The sequence below is a fragment of the Rana temporaria genome, chromosome 2 (genome assembly GCF_905171775.1).
Source record: "Rana temporaria chromosome 2, aRanTem1.1, whole genome shotgun sequence".
Taxonomy (NCBI): domain Eukaryota; kingdom Metazoa; phylum Chordata; class Amphibia; order Anura; family Ranidae; genus Rana; species Rana temporaria.
Window position 1 is genome coordinate 208,142,542 of NC_053490.1, and position 21,262 is coordinate 208,163,803.

At 41.0% G+C, this 21,262-nt stretch overlaps 1 protein-coding gene across 1 annotated transcript in view; it reads right to left on the reverse strand.

Annotated features, from left to right (window-relative positions):
• The window catches only part of GABRA5 (gamma-aminobutyric acid type A receptor subunit alpha5), a 294,907-nt gene that overhangs the window by 217,188 nt on the left and 56,457 nt on the right, over positions 1 to 21,262 (reverse strand). Inside the window, exon 5 of the mRNA XM_040336317.1 lies at positions 15,648 to 15,868. Within this exon, the coding sequence (XP_040192251.1) occupies positions 15,648 to 15,868 (221 nt within the window). The remainder of the gene's footprint in view (positions 1 to 15,647; positions 15,869 to 21,262) is intronic.

Below are 21,262 nucleotides of genomic sequence, written 5' to 3' on the forward strand. Positions count from 1 at the left end.
CGGGGGCCCCAAAATCTCCCATTGCCAGGGGGCCCCATGATCTCATATTGCCCATGAGTTGTCAGTCCGCCCCTATTGGTATTGTGTATACACCATGAAGAGGATTAGGTGGTAAAAATTGCTGCCTCAAACCAAGATTGACTTAAGTACACTGCCTTTTTAAATAGCCCTAGGAGAATAAGCAACTTTGAGGGCTAATTGACACCAACCACAGTGTTACAATGCAACAGTTGGTGTTTGATGCGGTCCAGTGGGATCGCCGCAGTGCTGACGTGCCAATATTCAATTTTTTTATGAACTTTTAATGTCACATTTTATTAAGTTCAATTGCTGGCCATGCGTTTCACGGTGGTGGATTGTCTCGCACTGAGCTGCACTGTAAAAAAGTCATACATTCATTACTTATTTTTCTGCACACACCACTTGCACACCACCATAGTAGTGTGAACCAGGCAATGGTGTGACTAAATGCCAGTGCCCTACACTTTGCAGCAAAAATATTAATGGATCACTAAACCTTCAGTAATTGGAAATGGTATCTTATACTGTCTGCTCTTTTCAAGGCAAACATAGTACTCTTATCTATTGGTGCCACCATTGGTTCTTCGAAGCCTGACACATGATTTAGGTCTGACAATGACTAACTCACTTCCATAAAGCAGAGGTAAGGAGTTAGATTATTATCCTTGCTGCAAATAGTGGAGAATCTTGATTGTGTGTTTAAAGCCCATTTTAAAGTGATTGTAAACGATCACCTTGTAAATTAACCCATTCAGTTTATAATATAAATCAAATGCAAAACATTTTGTATAGATATAAAATTATAAATACCATTTTACCCCTTTGATCACATTCCCTATGTCAGCTGCCTAAGAGCTGCAGGGAGGAGAAGCAGCAGCACACTGAGCTTCCCAGTGACTGTGGCTGTGCAGTGAGGGTGTGTCAGGACAAGTCTGATCATTGGAGGAGAGTACATTGAGTTCCCAACACAGCTAGAGAAATGACCACGGTGTGCTCTCCTGCTGTGATCAGTTTTTAATAGGAAAGCAGAGGGACTAGCAGGAACCTCTCTGCTGAGGTCTAACATGTCCCCTGTGATGAGTCAGAGCCAGAGTGGAGAGCATAAGCTTTTCTGATACAGAGCTATAGATCTGACTCAGTGGGTGGTGTGTCAGACTTCTGCAATGAGACCACTGCTTCCTCACAAAAGGCATGAGTCCCACTCTGCAGCTGCTGGTCTGAATGAGGTTGTACCATGTGATGAATGATCATGCTGTACCATGTGATGAGCTTTAACTTAATTGTGAATTTGTGAGTATAATACTTACCATTTTTAATATTAAAAATTGTTGTTTTTTAGGATAATGCACTAGGTCGTGCGCCCTTTCTTTCTTTTTCTTGTGGTTCCAGAATATCAGACTACCTTAGTCTTTAGAGGGGAAGTGAAACTTGGCTTATCCTTATTGGACCAAGAAGGAGTTGGTTATATAGCATACTCCTTCTGAGCGGGCTCACTCCCAAGCACAGGACAATTTGTGTTTGTGACTATTTGAATGACCCTCCCAGAACTGGTCGACCATGCTGTAGCCATCATTTTGCTATAGCAGAGTCGGTCTGAGTCGAAGCCTGAAGGCACTCCTTGGGTTTTGGCCCCTCTATGCGACTAGGCTGTGAAAAAGTCTCAAAGATGTGGTATCCCCATATTCAGGAGGAGAATCAGAATGTCTTTAGGGTGTAGTTCAAAATATGCTTATACTTGTTTTTAGAAATATTATATTAATTGACAAAGTAAAAAAAAAAATGTCTTTCTTTATTTTCTGAAAAAAACTGTAGCAAAAAATTTACCTAAAAAAATGTGAGGGACAGTTAAAATCAGATGAGTAAATTTCCCCCTTGAATGCCTTCAGATGCATCATTTTAGGCCTCACTATGCATCTAGACAGCAAAAAAAACATTCACATGTGGTATCCCAAACTTGTGAGCAGGAGAAGAATGCATTTTGTGGTATAATTGTAATTGTGTCTATGCTGTATGTGAACAATAACTTGGTAAAAAAAATCACTTTGTGAAAACAATCTAATTTGATTTACTTTCTTCATTTCCCCAAAAATGGTAGCAACAAAATTACAACTTCACCATGGCTCTTACTTAGAGTGTCTACTTCACAAAAGGGAAATTTAAGGGTGTTTGTACTGTCCTGGAATAGACACTCAGTACATCAGAGTTGTTAAATATACTTATGTTGTTAAAAATAAAAAAATTAAAAATAGCCTCAACAGGAAAGGGGTTTAACATGTTGGTCTTTGATTGGTTAAATGTGACCCATGCAGCTGCTATCATTTATCTTCCTTCACTCTCAATGTTTTGTTCGCCATGGAGGGAAAAAATACCCAGTGCTTCAATTTATAAAGGAGAATGTGAATAACTCCCCTTCCCTGCACATTCTTTGTCAGAAGAGAAGGGTGGGGTGAGGGGTAGCATTAGCTGAAGTTCAGTTTTAACAATATTTTCCGTATTTATCGGCGTATAACACGTACCCTAACTTTAAGAGGGAAGTTTCAGGAAAAAAACTTTCCACAGCCCCCTGTGTATAACACGCAGGCACAGTTTACCCGATATTTTCAGGGTAAAAAAGTGAGTGTTATACGCCAATAAATACAGTACTTATATTTTGTTGGATAATTCCTATTATGGTGTTGTAATTTGTTTTCAATTATTTGATGTGGTTGTAAAGACTTATTCTTTTTAATTAAAATAATAAATATGTTATACTTACCTGCTCTGTGCAATGATATTAAAACCTCTTCTAGGGTCCCCAGCCGACCATATCCACTCCTCCTCTTCTTTGAGTGCCCCCATAACAAACTGCTTGCTATGGGGGCATTCGTATGGGTGCCATCCAGAGCCAGGCTGTGTGCATCCATAGCGTTACTCGGTCCTTGATGATTTGATTGACAGCAGCAGGAGCCAATACAGAAGCCAATTCCCAAATACAGGAAGAGTGAGCAGCACAGCTGCAGATGGGCACAGAGCTGGATCGCAAGAAGAGGCAGGTAAGTATTTAAGAGAGTAGGGGGAGGTCTGGGTATGCATTTAGAACGACTTTAACTACTTGCCGACCTGCCGCTGTCTTTTTTACGGTGGCAGGTTGGCTCCCCTGCGCGAGAGCCCGTAGCTCTACGTCGGCTCTCTCGCAGGCCAGTAGTGGCGCGTGCGCCCCCCACTCATCCCCTAGTGTGGCCACCCCCCCTACAGTTAGAACACACCCAGGGAACATACTTAACCCCTTCCCCGCCCCCTAGTGTTAACCCCTTCACTGCCAGTGGCATTTTTATAGTAATCCAATGCATTTTTATAGCACTGATCGCTATAAAAATGCCAATGGTCCCAAAAATGTGTCAAAAGTGTCTGAAGTGTCCGCCATAATGTCGCAGTACCATAAAAAATTGCTGTTCGCCGCCATTACTAGTAAAAAAAAATATTAATAAAAATGCCATAAAAATACCCCCTATTTTCTAAACGCTATAACTTTTGCGCAAATCAATCAATAAACGCTTATTGCGATTTTTTAACGAAAAATATGTAGAAGAATACGTATCGGCCTAAACTGAGGAAAAAAATGTTTTTTATATATTTTTGGGGGATATTTATTATAGGAAAAAGTAAAAAATATTAATTTTTTTCTAAATTGTCGCTCTATTTTTGTTTATAGCGCAAAAACTAAAAATCGCAGAGGTGATCAAATACCACCAAAAGAAAGCTCTATATGTGGGGAAAAAAGGACGCCAATTTTGTTTGGGAGCCACGTCGCACGACAAGCAATATGGTCCGGGGGTTAAGTGGTTAAGTGTGACCTTTAGTGAAATGAGCGAGGTATTGAAATTCTTGAATATCCTACTCATTTATTTTTTACTCAGCTTTCTTTGGGTTGGATGTGTTTAGGCTGTCCAGTCCTGACCTGTGGATTTGATCTAAAGGGACGAAACATCTTGGGCTAGATTCAGATAGGTTAGCGGATCTTTAGATCCGCGTAACCTATCTGATTTACGATCCGCCGGTGCACGTTTTTCAGAAAGCACTTACCTCAAAACTTGCGGCGGCGTATCGTAAATCCCCCGGCGGAATTCAAATTCCGCGGCTAGGGGGCGTCTACAATTTAAATCAGGCGCGTCCCCGCGCCGATCCAACAGCGCATGCGCCGTCCGCGATTTTTCCCAACGTGCATTGCTCCAAATGACGTCGCTAGGACGTCATTGGTTTTGGCGTGAGCGTAACTTGCGTCCGGCCGTATTCTGAATCGACTTACGCAAACGACGTAACAATTCAAAAATTGGCGCGGGAATGACGGCCATACTTAACATAGGATACCCCTTACATAGCAGGGGTAACTATACGCCGGAAAAAGCCGAACACAAGCGACGTAAAAAAAAAACGACGGACAGGCGTTCGTTTCTGAATCGGCGGAACTCCTCATTTGCATATTAGTCGCGTACAAAAAAAGAAATGCCACCTAGCGGCTGGCCTGGAATTGCAGCCTAAGATCCGAAGGTGTAAGTCACTTACACCTGTCGGATCTTAGGGAGATCTATGCAGAAACTGATTTTATGAATCAGGCGCATAGATACGACGGACGGAACTCAGAGATACGACGGCGTATCAGGAGATACGCCCGTGTATCTCTATCTGAATCCGGGCCAATAACTCTATTACAATACTAAACAGGGAGCAGAGCCTCCATATGTAATAAGTAAATACAGGTAACATTGTAACATTGTAAAGCGTTGCGCAAACTGTTGCCGCTATATAAATGCTGTTTAATAATAATAATAATAATAATAATAAACCCTTTTAAATATAGAATTACAAACCATGCTCAGAAACAATGTTTCTAAAAGGTTAGCAGTTATTAAACTACAGTATACATTAAAGTTATCACGTTCACACATATCTAACAATTGTAAAATGACTCTATTTCCTTTTTAAATAGTTCATTGTCAGCAGATCTCTCTAGTTGAATATTATGCTAATGCAAGTTCAAGTCTTACATGTTATGACTTGTCTGTCTCAGCTGCCAGTCATGTCAGACAATCAGTCATGATAAGTGATGTTCTGATCGACTGCAAAACAAAAAACCTATTAACTGATCAAGACTCATTTTAAAGCTGAATTGTATCTAGACAATGCAATGTAATCCAGTTGGGCTATTGTTTATTAAGGAATCCCCAAGATAATTCTCTACCATTTATTGGATTTTAATGAAGAATCGCCTTCTGACAGGTATTTGACTTCAGGGTGGTGACACGAGCAGAGGTCTTCAGGGGGGGAATCAGGAAAATACGTTGCTCCTATTTAGCGCTGTCTACTACATAGGCTGAAAATGTAATCAGAGATGAGGGCATACTTGTGGATACATTGTGCTATCTTACAGAAGCTGCTGCACAGAATGACCATTGACATTACCCTGCTTTAGGCTTTTAATAGGGAAAACTGACTTCAAATACAAAGCCGTGGAATAAATATAACTTACTGACAAACAGATGAGCTTCAATGGTGGCTTTATTATCGTTGCTTTTAGTCTGGTCTTGTGTTCATTTTTGTGATATGTAACTTTCTATGCAAATGATGAATGACTGAAACAAGCACAGTTTCAGTGAGCTGTGTGAAAATTACAATTTAACCCAGTTGCATTAGGTGTATGACTTCCAGGGAAATAAGTATTTTTAGCTGACAATTTCTAAAGGCTAGAATTTGAACTTTTTTTAGAAAATCAGGACATGGTTTATCCAAATTTCAAGGATGTATGCATTGCGACTCTAACACTGAAGTCTATTATTTGACACTACATTTTGCTTGATGCTTTTCTATGCAGTCAGTATAAATTGTTTATTTGTCATCACACTCTATCTATTTTAGTTCCTCCCCTTTATATATACTGTATACTATATATACAACTGTATATATGTGAAAACATGTTGTGTGGCTGTTTCATGATGCACAATAAGGAGGCACTTGAAGAAAGATGGGCAGCATTGGCCGAGTCACCAAAAGAAAGCCTTTACTACGCAAATGCCACAAAGTATCTTGTTTACTATACGCCAAACAGCACAGAGACAAGCCTCAAACCTTCTGGCACAAAGTAATTTGAAGTGATGAGAACAAGATTTTGCTTTTCTGGCCACAACCATAAACGCTACATTTGGAGAGGAGTGAACAAGGCCTATGATGAAAGGTACACCATTACTACTGTGAAACATGGAGGTGGATCGCTGATGTTTGGGGGATGTCTGAGCTTCAAAGGCACATGAAATTTGGTCAAAATTGATGACAAGATGAATGCAGTATGTTATCAAAAAATACTGGAGGAACATTTGCATTCATCAGCCAGGAAGCTGCGCATGGGACGTACTTGGACATTCCAACATGACAATGATCCAAAACACAAGGCCAAGTTGATCTGTCATTGGCTACAGCAGAATAAAGTGAAGGTTCTGAAGTGGCCATCTCAGTCTCCTAACCTCAATATTATTGAGCCTCTCTGGGGAGATCTCAAATGTGCAGTTCATGCAAGACAGCCCAAGAATTTACAGGAACTGGAGGCTTTTTGCCAAGAGGAATGGGTAGCTTTACCATCTGAGAAGATAAAGAGCTTCATCCACAAATACTACAAAAGACTTCAAGCTGTCATTGATGTTAAAGGGGCAATATACAATATTAAGAACTGGGGTATGTAACACAGTTGATTGATAATAATTGGCTTCAGCCAAACACTAACCATGAGTGAAAGAACAGTTGTTGTGTTATCATTCTCTGAAAAATGGCCAATAAATCATAAATTCTGCCAGGGTATGTAAACCTATGAGCACAACTGTACAATGTTTACATCTATTAGGATCTCTTGCTTTCAAATAAAATGTGTCAGGTATGTTAATGTAAAGACAAGCACAGACCACATATAAATCCAGAAGTCTGAAATATTTAGGCGGACCTCTTTGAAACTCTCACTGACCAATGTTATGGGGCATTTGAAATGTTAACCTTTACACTTGTGGATTACAAATAGCTTCTCTGGAAGGTTAAGCACTCTATCATTGAGTTTAAAGGGCCCCACTGAAGACAGGCCTTGTGGCAGATTTACCCACTGGCCAGTAGTTAGCTGGAGTTTATTTGATTGTAGAGTCACCCCAACAGTTAGCCGTATCCCTCTTACTCCTTACCCTGCAATATTTGTTACATTGAGTACCATTTATTAGTGCTCACAGCATCTTTATCCACTGGCCGAGTGTGTCATTGTTTTGTCTGGTTTATTCACAGGACAGTAAAAATACTAGATTGACCCTATGTACAGTGTTCAAACGTTGCAATAAAAATAGGGATATTTAGTTCACACATATTGTAATATATGTATAAGCTGACCAAGTGCGTCAAATTATAGGACAGGTCATCAATGGAAATGGTAGGTCAGCTTGTAAATGTTCACCAGCTCTTTTAGAAGTAGTACCACATGTGGGCACATCATCTGGGATTCTCCTAGCCCTCTCCAATAGTGACTGGAGCAAGATTTGTGATATCTGCAACTGACAGCAGGACCAAGACATTTACTTTTGTGTGGAACTGTAGTTTTAGTGTTCCTTTTTTTAAGTGCAGATGGACCACTGTATAACCTAGTGATGGGAAATGTGGTAGAAAAAAACACTGTGCTTTTCAGGAAATTAGTTCTTGCTCATGTGCATGTGAGCAAATCACCACAATAAATACACAATCGCCACAATATACTGTACATACATAATATATACACAAAAGTTGCAATTTTACAATACACATTCGAGTGTGAAAAGAACTAAACAAAAACTAAAACAGTGCTTCCCAACCAAAACAGTATGGCCCGGATTCACATACATCAGTGCATATTTATGCTGCCGTAGCGTATGTTCTTTACGCTACGCCGACGCAGCACAGAAAGCACATGCCACCAAATCTGTGCTGGGTTTCTTAGGCGTAAGTCCTCATTAGTGGAAGTGGGCGTGAGCCATGCAAATGAGGCATGACCCCATGCAAATGATGAGCCAAGCGCCATAAAGATACGAACAGCGCATGCGCCGTCTCGTGGATGCATCCCAGTGCGCATGCTCAGAATCACGTCGGAACTACTCCCTAAGATACGACGGATCACTGCCTAGGACATTAACGTAACCTACGCCTAGTCATATTCATGTACAACGTAAACGACATAAGATACGACGGCTTGTGTTCCTTGGTCCATACCTTTGCATGGGTTGCACCTCATCTATGGGGAATAACTTTACGCCGGACGTACGACTTACGCAAACCGCGTATATTATGTGCCGGGCACAAGTACGTTCGTGAATCAACGTATCTCCCTCATTTCCATATTTGAATAGGAAATCAATGGGAGCGCCATCTACGTCGAGCGTAAATATGCGCCCACGATACGCCAGTGTAGGAAAGTTACGTCGGTCAGATGAAGCCTATTTTCAGGCGTATCTTGGTTTCAGAGTCCGGCGCATTTATACGACGGCGCATTATTACACTTACGCGGCGTATCTCGAGATACGTCGGCGTAAGTGCTTTGTGAATCCGGGCCATTCAGTCCAAAAACATAAAAACAAATTTCAGTGATTGGTGCAAGATTAAGTGCAATATTCGCAGTGAAATGTGAATATGCATCTCAAATCTTCATTATATTAAACAAACATTGTGTATGCTTCTCTGTGTCTTTACCCCAATAAACTGAAATTCCTTCTAGTGCTACCTTGACTACAAACTCCACAACCATGCAAAGGACACACTAGAACAGCTAGACCTCTCTTGCCAAATGTCAAATGCTGGGTAGGAATATAGCTACACAGAGGAAGTATCTTCTGAGGAGCCTGCGGTGGTGTATGGTGCCCTAGAGAGCCTATGCCAGAAGACGTACCATTGGGGCTTCTGTTGTTCAGCTAGTCAAGGTACCTGTGATTGTGCTGATATAATACAGTATCTAAGGGCCAGCATGTTATTGGGGGCTGCTACTGAAATATTAGTGCCACTGTCGACTTTGCTTTAATAGAAGGCTGCTCCTGAAAGGGCAACTATTAGTGTGCAGCTACACGAAGGCCTGGGATAATTTTGCTGTGTTTTTTTGAGAATCCTGTATCCCAACTCTCTCTCTCCACAAGTTATTGAGAAAATAAACCATTAAGACTAAAAGGACTGAAGCCTGATTGTCAACATTGGTGGGTCCGTGTGCTGTTAGAAGCAGCTACAATTAGGGAGGAAAGTCTGTAAAATTCCAGTAGCTCCTTTAGAGGTGAGTTCTACACTTTAAACAGAAGTACATTTATATTCTGGAATGGCTATAGGCAAAATGCTGTGGCATGGCCTAAAGGGATCCTAGAAATAGCAATGAACTGAAATAATTCTGAAAGTTGAAACAATCCCAAATTTCTTTTAACCACTATGCAGGTCTGATCAGCAGCTATAAAAAAAAGTTTGCTGGAAGTCTTTGCTGCTTAAAGAGATTTTACCAGTTACCAATGGTAGCTAGAATGGTTTAAAAAATGTCTTCTAAAACACTTTGGCCCAGATTCTCAAAGGGCTTACGATGGCGCAACGCAATGTGCGCCGTCGTAAGTCCTAATCTGGGCCGTCGTATCTATGCGACTGATTCTTAGAATCAGTTACGCATAGATAACCATTAGATCCGACAGGCGTAAGGCTCTTACGCTGTCGGATCTTAAATGAAAATGTTTTTTCGCCGCCAGGTGTCGCCTCCGTCGTTTTCCCGATCGAGTATGCAAATTTGCAAAATATGCGAATTCCCGAACGTACGACCGGCCGACGCAGTGAAGATACGACGTTTACGTACGATTTGCGACGCATTAAGGTTGCCCCTGCTATATGAGGGGCAACCAATGTTAAGTATGGCCGTCATTCCCGCGTCGAAATTTTAAATTTTACGTTGTTTGCGTAAGTCGTCCGTGAATAGGGCTGGACACCATTTAGGTTAACGTCGAAACCAATGACGTCCTTGCGACGTCATTTAGCGCAATGCACGTCAGGAAATTTTAGGGACGGCGCATGTGCAGTACGTTCGGTGCGGGAACGTGCCTAATTTAAATGATCCACGCCCCCTACCCGGATCATTTCAATTGGGTGGGCTTGCGCCAGAGGATTTACGCTACGCCGCCGCAACTTACAGGCAAGTGCTTTGTGAATCAAGCCCTTGCCTATAAAACTTGCGGCGGCGTAACGTAAATGAGATACGTTACGCCGCCGCATTTTTAAGCCAGTCTATGAGAATCTGGCCCTATAAGTAATGCTGTTACTTCAGACTTATTACTAAGCAGTCAGTATAGGTCCATTAATTTGACTATACTATGATGAACATCAGACACATTATAAGCTATTTATGTAGACATCCAGGAGATTGTGATAGATAAGGATGATTGCTTTCTTGCTTTGTGTCATTACATAGGGTTTTGCTGGGCAAGATGGTGTATTTGTGTCTTTTGGGAAATCATCCAGGATTGTTCTGAATGCAAGCCAAGTGATTTTTGTATGCATGATCATTTCATTTTAGACAGGATGCATCCTTAATGGTTTGTGCATTGCCTCAGCAGGTGTCACGCAGAGAGAACAAGGGCACACATTAATGTCAAGTCGTACTGTTTTGTAACCCCAGTGGCTTATACTCAGTTAGACTTAGCAATGCTTGTAAGAGTTTTTGTATTGGGCTTTGCAGCTGTACAGTTTGCCTCAAGCATCAGAAATCTTAGGCTAACAAAAAATATTTACAGGCTCTATAGGAAAAATATATATTCGCTGGTCAGATTCTATAAACTGCTGTTTTGAATATACTGCACAAGTAGACAACATGCACTTTTTTTTAGCATTTAAACTGTAGTGCAGTCGCTAAGTGCATAATGCAGTAATTCACAGAGTCCAATTAAATTTTGGTGTAATCAGGTCAATAAAAGATGAAGTATGCTAGAATTCTAATATAAAAGATTCTTTGTGTAAACAGGATTGTTTAAGCACAGCAAGAAACCAAGTGATGACACAGCGATTGCAAGTCGATACAAGCCATAATTAAATGTTATTTACTTTTCCAAAGCAGGGGTATAAATAACTGCCTTTTTGTTTTATAATAAAATATTTTTTTTTCACATTTACATCCTTCATTGCATTTCCTGTCCATATGCATCAACCGTACATTGTAAAAAAAAAACTTCTGTGTGCAGCAGCCCAACTAAAACTTACTTCCTCTAGCCATTGACTCCCTCTGTTGTCAATCATAGCCAGTGAGCCAATGAGAAGAGAGAGAGGGTGGGACTGAGCCACAGTTCTGTGTGTAATTGGCCACGCAAAGCCACGGCTCATGAACAAGCATGCTTGGGTGCCTCTTGGCAGCAAGCTGCTTGCTCTGGGGACACTTGGCAAGAGGGAGGGGCCAAGAGCGCTGAGAAGGGACCTGAGAAGAGGAGGATCAGGGCTGCTCTGTGCAATACCACTGCACAGAGCAGGAAAGTAAAACATGTTTGCTATTTTAAAAGAAAATAAACTCAGCCTTTAATATCACTTTAACAATAATGCATGGCATTATGGATGGATGGATGGATGGATGGATGGATGGATGGATGGATGGTGAAAAGAGTTGGCCATGCTTGCATAATCTGTGTTGAAATGGTCACTGGTAGTCTTCATTGGAAGCCTGTGTGACCATGTGGCAGCACAGGAGTACTGTTGGGAAACATGGACAGGGCCTTACCACCCTATGACAGACAATGCCTAAATAAGGACCCTCATGACAGTATTACTAACATTTGAATTAAATTGAAGATTTAAAAATATTGAAAATGACTTTTTAAATGGCATTAACATGTTGATGTTTATATGATATTCAAGTGTTTTGATAGACATATACTTTACATGACTGCAGTGTCACCTTTTTTTACTTTTATCACACTACATCACAATACTGCTCTCAGTATAGGGAAGTTGCAAAAATATTGTTTTAATTATTACACGAGACCATAGCCAGATTTTCTGGCAGACTTATAATTTTTCATCCCAGTGTTTACACCCAATGTGAAACAATACACAGGTACGTCTGTCAAAATGCTAGTTCTAGAGGAATTTTATCCTAGTCATTCTGGTGGAAAAACTGGCAGTACAATGTTTTGATTAGCATTACATTCATGCTGAGTTTGGGTCTCAGAATGCACTCTCTCTGTATTAAGTGCTTTGGTTTCTTTCTAGTAGTAGGTTAATCAGCTTCTAACCCATGATATATTTGTGTGACTGTGATAGGAACATTATAATGTAATCTTCTTACAGACAGGTACTTCACTGTGTGAAGTGCTGCTGTGCTGTAAAAATAATGATTGCATTACGCTTACTATACACTTTCCACCTAGAACAAATAGGAGCAATTGTTATCCTGCAGTTCACCATATTCCTGGAAACACTGGGACAATACTTAGGTTTGGTACATGCATAGTGTAACAACCATTCCCTTTCTTACTAGAAAAAGTAGGGAGATCACTAAGAGATAAAAGTTAACATCCTTGTATCCTGGTTACATTGCATTGCTTGTGAATATTTTCACATTTACATCCTTCGCTGCATCTCCTATCCACATGCATAAACCTTAAAATGGTTGTAAAGGCACAAGATTGTGTAAATGTGGGCCCAGCCTTATAAAAATAGGTTCAGGGTTCATGTTGAAGGACATTTTTCCATTTGAACACATGCAGCTGCATTTTAATTGAAAATGCAGCATTTGACAAGAAACATCTGTCTTTGACCTGTTGTGCCCGCAGTTCAAACGCACCCTTTTAGGACATGCTATGTACAAAGGAACGCAGAGTAATGCAAAGCTGGCCGAATTCATCTTTAAAACTGCCTTGTGTACTGCTCAATGAAGATCAATTCGATTTTGGTGACTTGAGTTTGAGGTATGTTTCAAATGTACAACAACTTTATTAAAACAATGCCCCGCAACAAGGGTCCTAACATGACTTTGTTTAAAATAGGTACAGTGGAGCTATAAATAAATTATATCAGCAGTCACTTTTGGACAGAAGAAAAGCATTTTACCCTGCTCCCCATTTTTAGTGATCACTATTGTATCTGAAGGAAAGAAAAACAACAACACGTTAAGTCTTTCTCCTAATACATTAAAACCTTTTTGAAGGTTTTAGCTATTCGTCCTGTGACATAGTGAAAAAGAGTCCAACATTTTGACTTGTCACTAGAATAGATATAAAGGGGAAATAGAAAATTATTTCCCTTATTTTAGAGCAAAATTCTCTCACTTCCTGTTGTTTCTAGACACAGGACAGGACACAGGACAGGAAGTACAGGAAAATATCCCAATGGGACATAGACGGCACCAAATAAAAATAATCTAATTGTATATAATATAAAAAAAATTACTTTAGATATTCTTTAATCCATATTCAGTCCTAGTCCCACTTGAAAAAACTATCAATAGGGTTGTTTGTGTAGCATGTCCCACTTGATCATATGCAGTTTTTTCTCCTGTCTTATGAGACTGTAACTATGTATGATGCACCCATAGCAAAACCAATCACCATCACAGAGGCAATTCATGTAAAGACACAATATACTACCGGTAATTGCTTTAATAGCAATTACATGTAGACTGAATGAGGTCCCGGGCTTTTTTCCAGTGGTTAAAAGCTATAATTCCTAATATCATTATGCTGCTAAATACGTCATTAAAAAATATTAACCCTTATTCAAGAACACCTTATTTTTTAATCACCAAAATCATATTTTTCTTCATTTATATATGTATGGTTCTACATATTGCATCTCCTTGCAGATTTATTCCACTCATTGTGGTCCCTCTTGATACATGCTATCCAAATGCATATGCACAATACAATTGCTCCGTGCATAATGCATTATGTAACAAAAAAGCTTGGGGCCCCCTATGCTTCTGGGCCCAATAGCTGTTGAAAGGTAGGAGCGGTTCATCCATAGAGGGGGCGCCGGAGCACCACCCCCTCTGGCTCTTGCACAGCCACTAAAATATATAGATTCATGCATTGTATGAATCTATATATTTTCGCCGCTGCCGCCCACTATTCAGCTGGCCGGATGTTGAGCGCCAGCCAGCTGAATAATGGCAGCTGGTTGGCTGTGTGGAAGTCCCTATCAGAGCCAGCGGCCCTGAGGCTGTAGTCTAGTTCCTGAATGCTTATCCTCGGGACGTACCGGCGGTGCGTTCCTTGAATAAGACTGACAGGCGTCTCAGCCAATCAGGTAATCTGATTCTGGTAATCGGTAACCTGAAGCGTCATCGAGGGCGAGACGAGGGACTGGACGAGGGACATCGAGGGACGGTAGAAGCACGGCTGACCCCAGAAAGGTAAGTGCCAGGGGGGGCATTTTACAGGTCACAGTGGCAGCATTTTACAGGTCACAGTGGCGACAATTGCGGGGCACTGTGGCGACAATTGCGGGGCACAGTGGCGACAATTGCGGGGCACAGTGGCTACAATTGCGGGGCACAGTGGCTACAATTGATGGGCACAGTGGCAACAATTGCGGGGCACAGTGGCTACAATTGCGGGGCACAGTGGCGACAATTGCGGGGCACAGTGGCGACAATTGCGGGGCACAGTGGCGACAATTGCGGGGCACAGTGGCGACAATTGTGGGGCACAGTGGCTACAATTGATGGGCACAGTGGCTACAATTAATGGGCACAGTGGTGACAATTGATGGGCACAGTGGTGACAATTGATGGCAAAGTGGTGACAATTGATGGCATGGCATAGTGGTGCAATTGATGGCAAAGTGGTGACAATTGATGGCATGGCACAGTGGTGACAATTGATGGCAAAGTGGCTGTGTTTGATGGCATGGCACAGTGAATGCGTTTGATGGCATTGCATAGTGGTGACAATTGATGGCACAGTGGCTGCGTTTGATGACATGGCACAGTGACTGCATTTGATGGCATGGCACAGTGGTTGCGTTTGATGGCATGGCACAGTGGCTGCATTTGATGGCATGGCACAGTGGCTGCGTTTGATGACATGGCACAGTGGCTGCGTTTGATGGCATGGCACAGTGGTTGCGTTTGATGGCATGGCACAGTGGCTGCATTTGATGGGCACAGGGAGGCTGCAATTGTTTTTTTTTTTTTTTTCGTTCGCCCCCCCCAAAAAATGTTGAGCACCAGCCGCCGCTGTTGAAAGGTCTGCTATGGTAAATACAAATGTAATGCTGCAACCTCTCACCAGTTTTATTTTTATAGTGAAGGTTAGAATAAGAAATTAACAGATGAATGACTGATATTTGGTTATACTCCATTTCCTTCCCTTCAACTCAAACCTTCAGGTTCCAAATTACCTTAGTTTTCTGCATTGGAATTGTGACATTGAAGCCTCTGCATTAAGTAAACATAAGGATTGATTTACAAAAATGGAAGAGTGCCAAATCTGGTCAAGCTGTTCATGGTAGTCAATTATCTTCTGCAGCTTATTCAATTAAGATTTTGACAAAAACCTGCAAGCTGATTGGTTTATATGCAGAGCTGTACCAAATGCACTCTCCAGCTTTAATAAATCAACCCCATAGTGTTAAATATAATAATAGTAAATACATCTTACCTCATAGTATAAAGTAATGTTCCATCATCTTCAAGACGTAGCAGTTTGTTGGGAGTGGTTATGTTGTGAGCAATGGACTTTTTGCCATTGTGGAAAAATGTATCTGGTGTCCAAATTTTACTGGCTAGTAAGTTATTCAGAGGAAGTCGTTGCATGGGTCCCTGAAAACTCAACCGCTCATCTTTCCAGCTCTGACGGAAGAACACATCAATCGTATATTCCTGCAAAAAAAAGTACTTATACTATCAAATGATGTTACTATGTGATATATAGCCCTGTCTATATGTATACATACCACTATGTATTAGCTTTAAGTACTCCTACTAACAAGGTTTTCCTAAAGTGCCTGTACCCAGCACACTTGGAAACAGATTGCAAAAAACATTATCCAGAAACAATATATCTCTCTAGTTGATGCGAGGGTCAGTATTAACATATCCTTTAGTGTTGAATACAACTCAGATACTACATCTGTTGCCTGTACAGCACAATAGTTAATAGATACTGTCACTGTTATCCAAGAAATGTCTAGAATCTCTGTGGGATATGTCTTCCCAACAGCAACAGATCCCTATATCCCTTAATACAGAGATATCCCCATCTCTGTTGGGAAACAGAGAGAGCTGTGCAAGCAGAAATTTGCTTTGACAGAGACGAGGTTCATTTCAATTACTACTTAGGATGCAACCGCCGGGTATATAGGACCAAGCATTTTTACTGCTGTCATTTTAGCACCTGGACATGTGAGTGCATATGTTATCATGATTTTAATTGATTTTAATAAATAATAAAATAAAAATGGTATCACACTGTTGGATTTAATTATATTATATTAAGCAATATGACTTGAAGATTAGAAGTGTTGTCCATGGAAAAAACTTTACGAGAGGCTTAGGTCAAATTAATTGAATGGGCTTTTATAATAAAAAGGTCTTAGCTCTCTGTTGAGTGTTTTTCCATACACACTTATACAGTAATTCTGTGACTTAATGGCAGTGGAAGATTTTGACTGTGAACTTATGTAATTTGGTGGCTAATGTATTTTTTATATTTTAACATGATCATTCTGTAAAGGACTGGATTTATTTATAATTTTTGGGAGTGCTAATTCTTATTTATTGTATTTTTTGGTATTTAGATTCTTTCACATGATATACTAGACACTTGATTTATTTGTTTCGTTGTAGGTAGCACTACACATTGGTTATATCATTTTAGGTGTTTGTTTACTTTTTTATGTATACCAGCAACCACAATGTAAAATGAAGGTGAAGATGGTAAAAACAAAGGTGACATTTTTTTTACACAGTAGTCAGCTTTTATTCATAGTGTTTAAACCTTTAAAACTGTTGCTCTGACTACTTATTAGTTATTAGCTAGATCTAGCTTTTCATTTGTTTGTCACTTATAAAAAATCATCTAAAACTACATGTCCATTACTACATGGTCCTAGGATGAGGAGGTAAGAAAAACCTTAGACAAAGGAGTGGCTGTGGATTTAGTATGCTTGGATTTTGCAAAAGCATTTCACACGGTTCCCCACACACGGCTAATGCGTAAGGTAAAGTCTGCAGGCTTGGAAAGATCAGCTTGTAAATGGATAGAAAACTGGATAAAAGACCAAATTCAGAGTAGTGGTTAATGATTCATACTCTGAACGTTCTAGGGTTATCAGTGGTTTACCCCAAAGTTCAGTGTTTGGCACACTTACTTTTTTATATATTTATAAGTGATATTGGGTCTGGAATTAAAAGCACCATTTCAAACTTTGCAAATGACACCAAGCTATGTAGTGGAATAGCATCCTTACAGGATGTCTCCAACTTAAGATCCAACCTCAATGCATTGTTTAATTAGGAGACTATGTGGCAAATGTTATGCACTTGGGGGCTAAGAATATGCACGCATCACACATACTAAGGGGAGTACTATTGGGGGAATCAATGGTGGAGAAGGAGCTGGGTGCTCTAGAAGATCATAAGCTTAATGATAGCATGCAATAGCTCTAGTTTCCAAAGCAAGCAAAATCCTTTCTTCTAGAAAAGAGGTATGGACTCCAGAGAGAAAGAGAGAGAGAGAGAGAGAGAGAGAATTTTGCCCCATACAAATCATTGGTAAGACCTCATCTGGAATATGTAGTTCACTTTTGGGCACCAGTTCACAAAAATGATGTTGGGGAATTGGAGAAAGTGAAGGGAAAGACAACCAAACCGATATGAGGCATGGAGGCGCTCAGCTATGAGGAAAGATTAGCTGACCTGAATTTATTATCTTTTGAGAAGAGGAAATTTAGGGGGCATATGATCAACATGTAGAAATACATAAGTACATATATAGAATTTGGTGTAAAGTTATTTACTTTAACTGCTTGCCGACCAGCCGCCTTAGTTACACGGCAGCAGGTCGGCTCTGCCGGGCGAGATCATGTAGATCTATGTCATTTCGCAGTTCAGCTAATAGGGGCGCGCACGCCCCCCGCTTGCCCCTGACGCCGACGCGTGCGCCCGGCGGGACCCGATCACCGCCGGGCACCCGAGAAACGCTCGTTACAGAGCGAGAACCGGGAGCTGTATGTGTAAACACATAGCTCCCAGTCCTGTCAGGGGGAGAAATCACTTATCAACTGTTCATACAATGTATGAACAGCGATCTGTAATTTCCCCATGTCAGTCCCACACCCCCCTTCAGTTAGAACACACCCAGGGAACATAAATAATCCCTTCCTCGCCCCCTAGTGTTAACCCCTTCCCTGCCAGTGGCATTTTTATAGTAATCAATGCATTTTTATAGCACTGATCGCTATAAAAATGCCAAAAGGTCCCAAAAATATGTCAAAAGTGTCCGAAGTGTCCGCCATAATGTCGCAGTACCGATAAAAATCGCTGATCGCCGCTATTACTAGTAAAAAAAAAATGTTAATAAAAATGCCATAAAACTATCCCCTATGTTGTAAACGCTATAACTTTTGCGCAAACCAATCAATAAATGCTTATTGTGATTTTTTTTACGAAAAATATGTAGAAGAATACGTATTGGCCTAAACTGAGGAAAAAAATAGTTGTTTTATATATTTTTGGGGGATATATATTATAGCAAAAAGTAAAAAATATTCATATTTTTTTCAAAATTGTGGCTCTATTTTTGTTTATAGCGCAAAAACTAAAAACTGCAATGGTGATCAAATACCACCAAAAGAAAGCTCTATTTGTGGGAAAAAAGGACACCAATTTTGTTTGGGAGCCACGTCGCACGACCGCGCAATTTTCAGTTAAAGCGATGCAGTGCCGAATCGCAAAAAGTGGCCCGGTCATTGACCAGCAATATGGTCCGGGACTTAAGTGGTTAAAGTCATCACAGAGGACAAGGGAAAACTCTTCTTCACAGTAAGAGCTGTAAAAACGTTAAATAGACTCCTTCCAAAACTGGTTCTGGCCAGCTCAGTAGATTGTAAATAGAGGAAGCAGACTGCGCAAAGGAACACACAAAAGACAAAGCAGCTGGACACTGAAGGTGAATAAATCATTGAGCAAAGTACATAGAAAAAAGCAGTGCAGCGATACGAATAAAACACACAAAAAATAAAAATTAAAAATAAAATGATGAGTCCAAAGAATGATCAATCGAAGTGACGAAAGGGTTAAGCTGACTCCTGGAACCTCAGTGAGGTGTTCAGATACAAAACTCCTTAAAACACAGCAAACAGATATCCTTGAATAGAAGTGCAAGCCGTTCACCTGAACGGATCCGCTGAAGAAGTCCTGTTCCTTGGGACGATACGCGTGCGGGGGGCTTTCATTTGATGTCAGGACAGCCACCTACCTGGTCTTTTATATGTTGTACGCTCATTTTCCATGCACTAGGACATAGTGCTATATTTGTGAGTACCATATCTTTTTAATACATTTTACTGTTATTGTGATCATACGGAGAGCACTATGGGCCAAATCCTCAAAGGAGATACGCAGGCGGAACTGCTGTTCAGCCTGCGTATCCCTGTGCCTATCTTTGGATCTGATCCTCAAAAGGATTTTTCCTAAGATAGGCAGAAGATCTGACATCTGTAAGACACTTAGGCCCCGTACACACGACCAGTTTCCTCGGCAGAATTCAGCTTCCGACCGAGTTTCTGGCTGAATTCTGCCGAGAAACCCGGCCGTGTGTACAATTTCGCCGAGGAAGCCGACGAGGACCTCGGCGAGGAAATAGAGAACATGTTCTCTATTTCCTCGTTGTTCTATGGGAGAACTCGGCCCGCCGAGCTCCTCGGCGGCTTCAGGGCTGAACTGGCCAAGGAACTCGATGTGTTTGGCACGTCGAGTTCCTCGGCCGTGTGTACGGGGCCTTACACTGTCAGATCTTAAGATGCAGTACCGCATCCGCCGCTGGGGGCATTTCGAGTCGAAATGCCACTTTGCGTATGCAAATGAGTACTTAGGCAGATCCACAAAGCTTTTTAGCTTTGTGTTTTCTGCGTAAGTTACGTTTTGCATACGTAAAATTAGTTCTGCTTTTACAAAGTGTAAACTAGTAACACCTTGTAAAAACAGAACTTTTTTTGGATCGGCGCGATTTTTTTAAAATTATGATTTTTTTTCCCGGCGCGTAACTTTTTTTTTACCGGACGCAACTTTATTGTCCCGTCGCAATCCACAAAGCCCGACGTAATGTAATTTTTCGCGATGCACGTCGGGAAAATTACACGCATGCGCAGTACGGCCGGCGCGGGAGCGCGCCTCATTTAAATTGTAATCGCCCCCGGAGAGGAGGACCGCCTTGCGACGGAGAAACTTAAGTTACACGGCCTGAAATTTCTAGGTAAGTGCTTTGTGGATCGGGCACTTAGGTAGAAATTTTAGGGCCGTGTAACTTAACTCGGAAAAGTTAAGTTACGCTAGTTTTCTGAGGATTTGGCCCTATGTGTCTGCTTTATATCCTTCCATGACACCATCCCATGTGAGAGTGTATCGGATGACCACCCATCCTCAGGAGTCGTTTGGAGAAAAGGACCTTCCGAGGAGGCATCATTATATCTATACCCCCTCAGTTGAGGGACAGCGCATTTGACCTGCTGCTCACACACAGGTCCATTCGTTCAGGTGAGCGGCTTGCACTTCTATTCAAGGATATCTGTTTGCTGTGTTTTAAGGAGTTTTGTATCTGAACACCTCACTGAGGTTCCAGGAGTCAGCTTAACCCTTTCGTCACTTCGATTGATCATTCTTTGGACTCATCATTTTATTTTTAATTTTTATTTTTTGTGTGTTTTATTCGTAGCGCTGCACAGCTCAGTAGATTGTTTTAAAAAGGTTTGAGGTTTGTGATTACAAAAAAGCTAGTTTGTATTAAATTTACAGAGTTCTTGTGTATACTAAATTACAATGTTGATAACTTTCTGGCTTGGGTGGTAAAATGGGTATGAGGGCTTAGAATTTACACCAAGGTCCTAAGATGTTATACTCCAACAAAGAACTGCTAATGCTGAAAAATGCTGGTGAGCTACTAAATAGCAATCTATAGAATTACGGTTAAAAAAAAAAAATTGCTGCTCCTCTCTGATCCCCAGTACTGTCTGGCAATTTTTAACAGCTCTACTGCTGCCTGTCCTTGATTTAGAC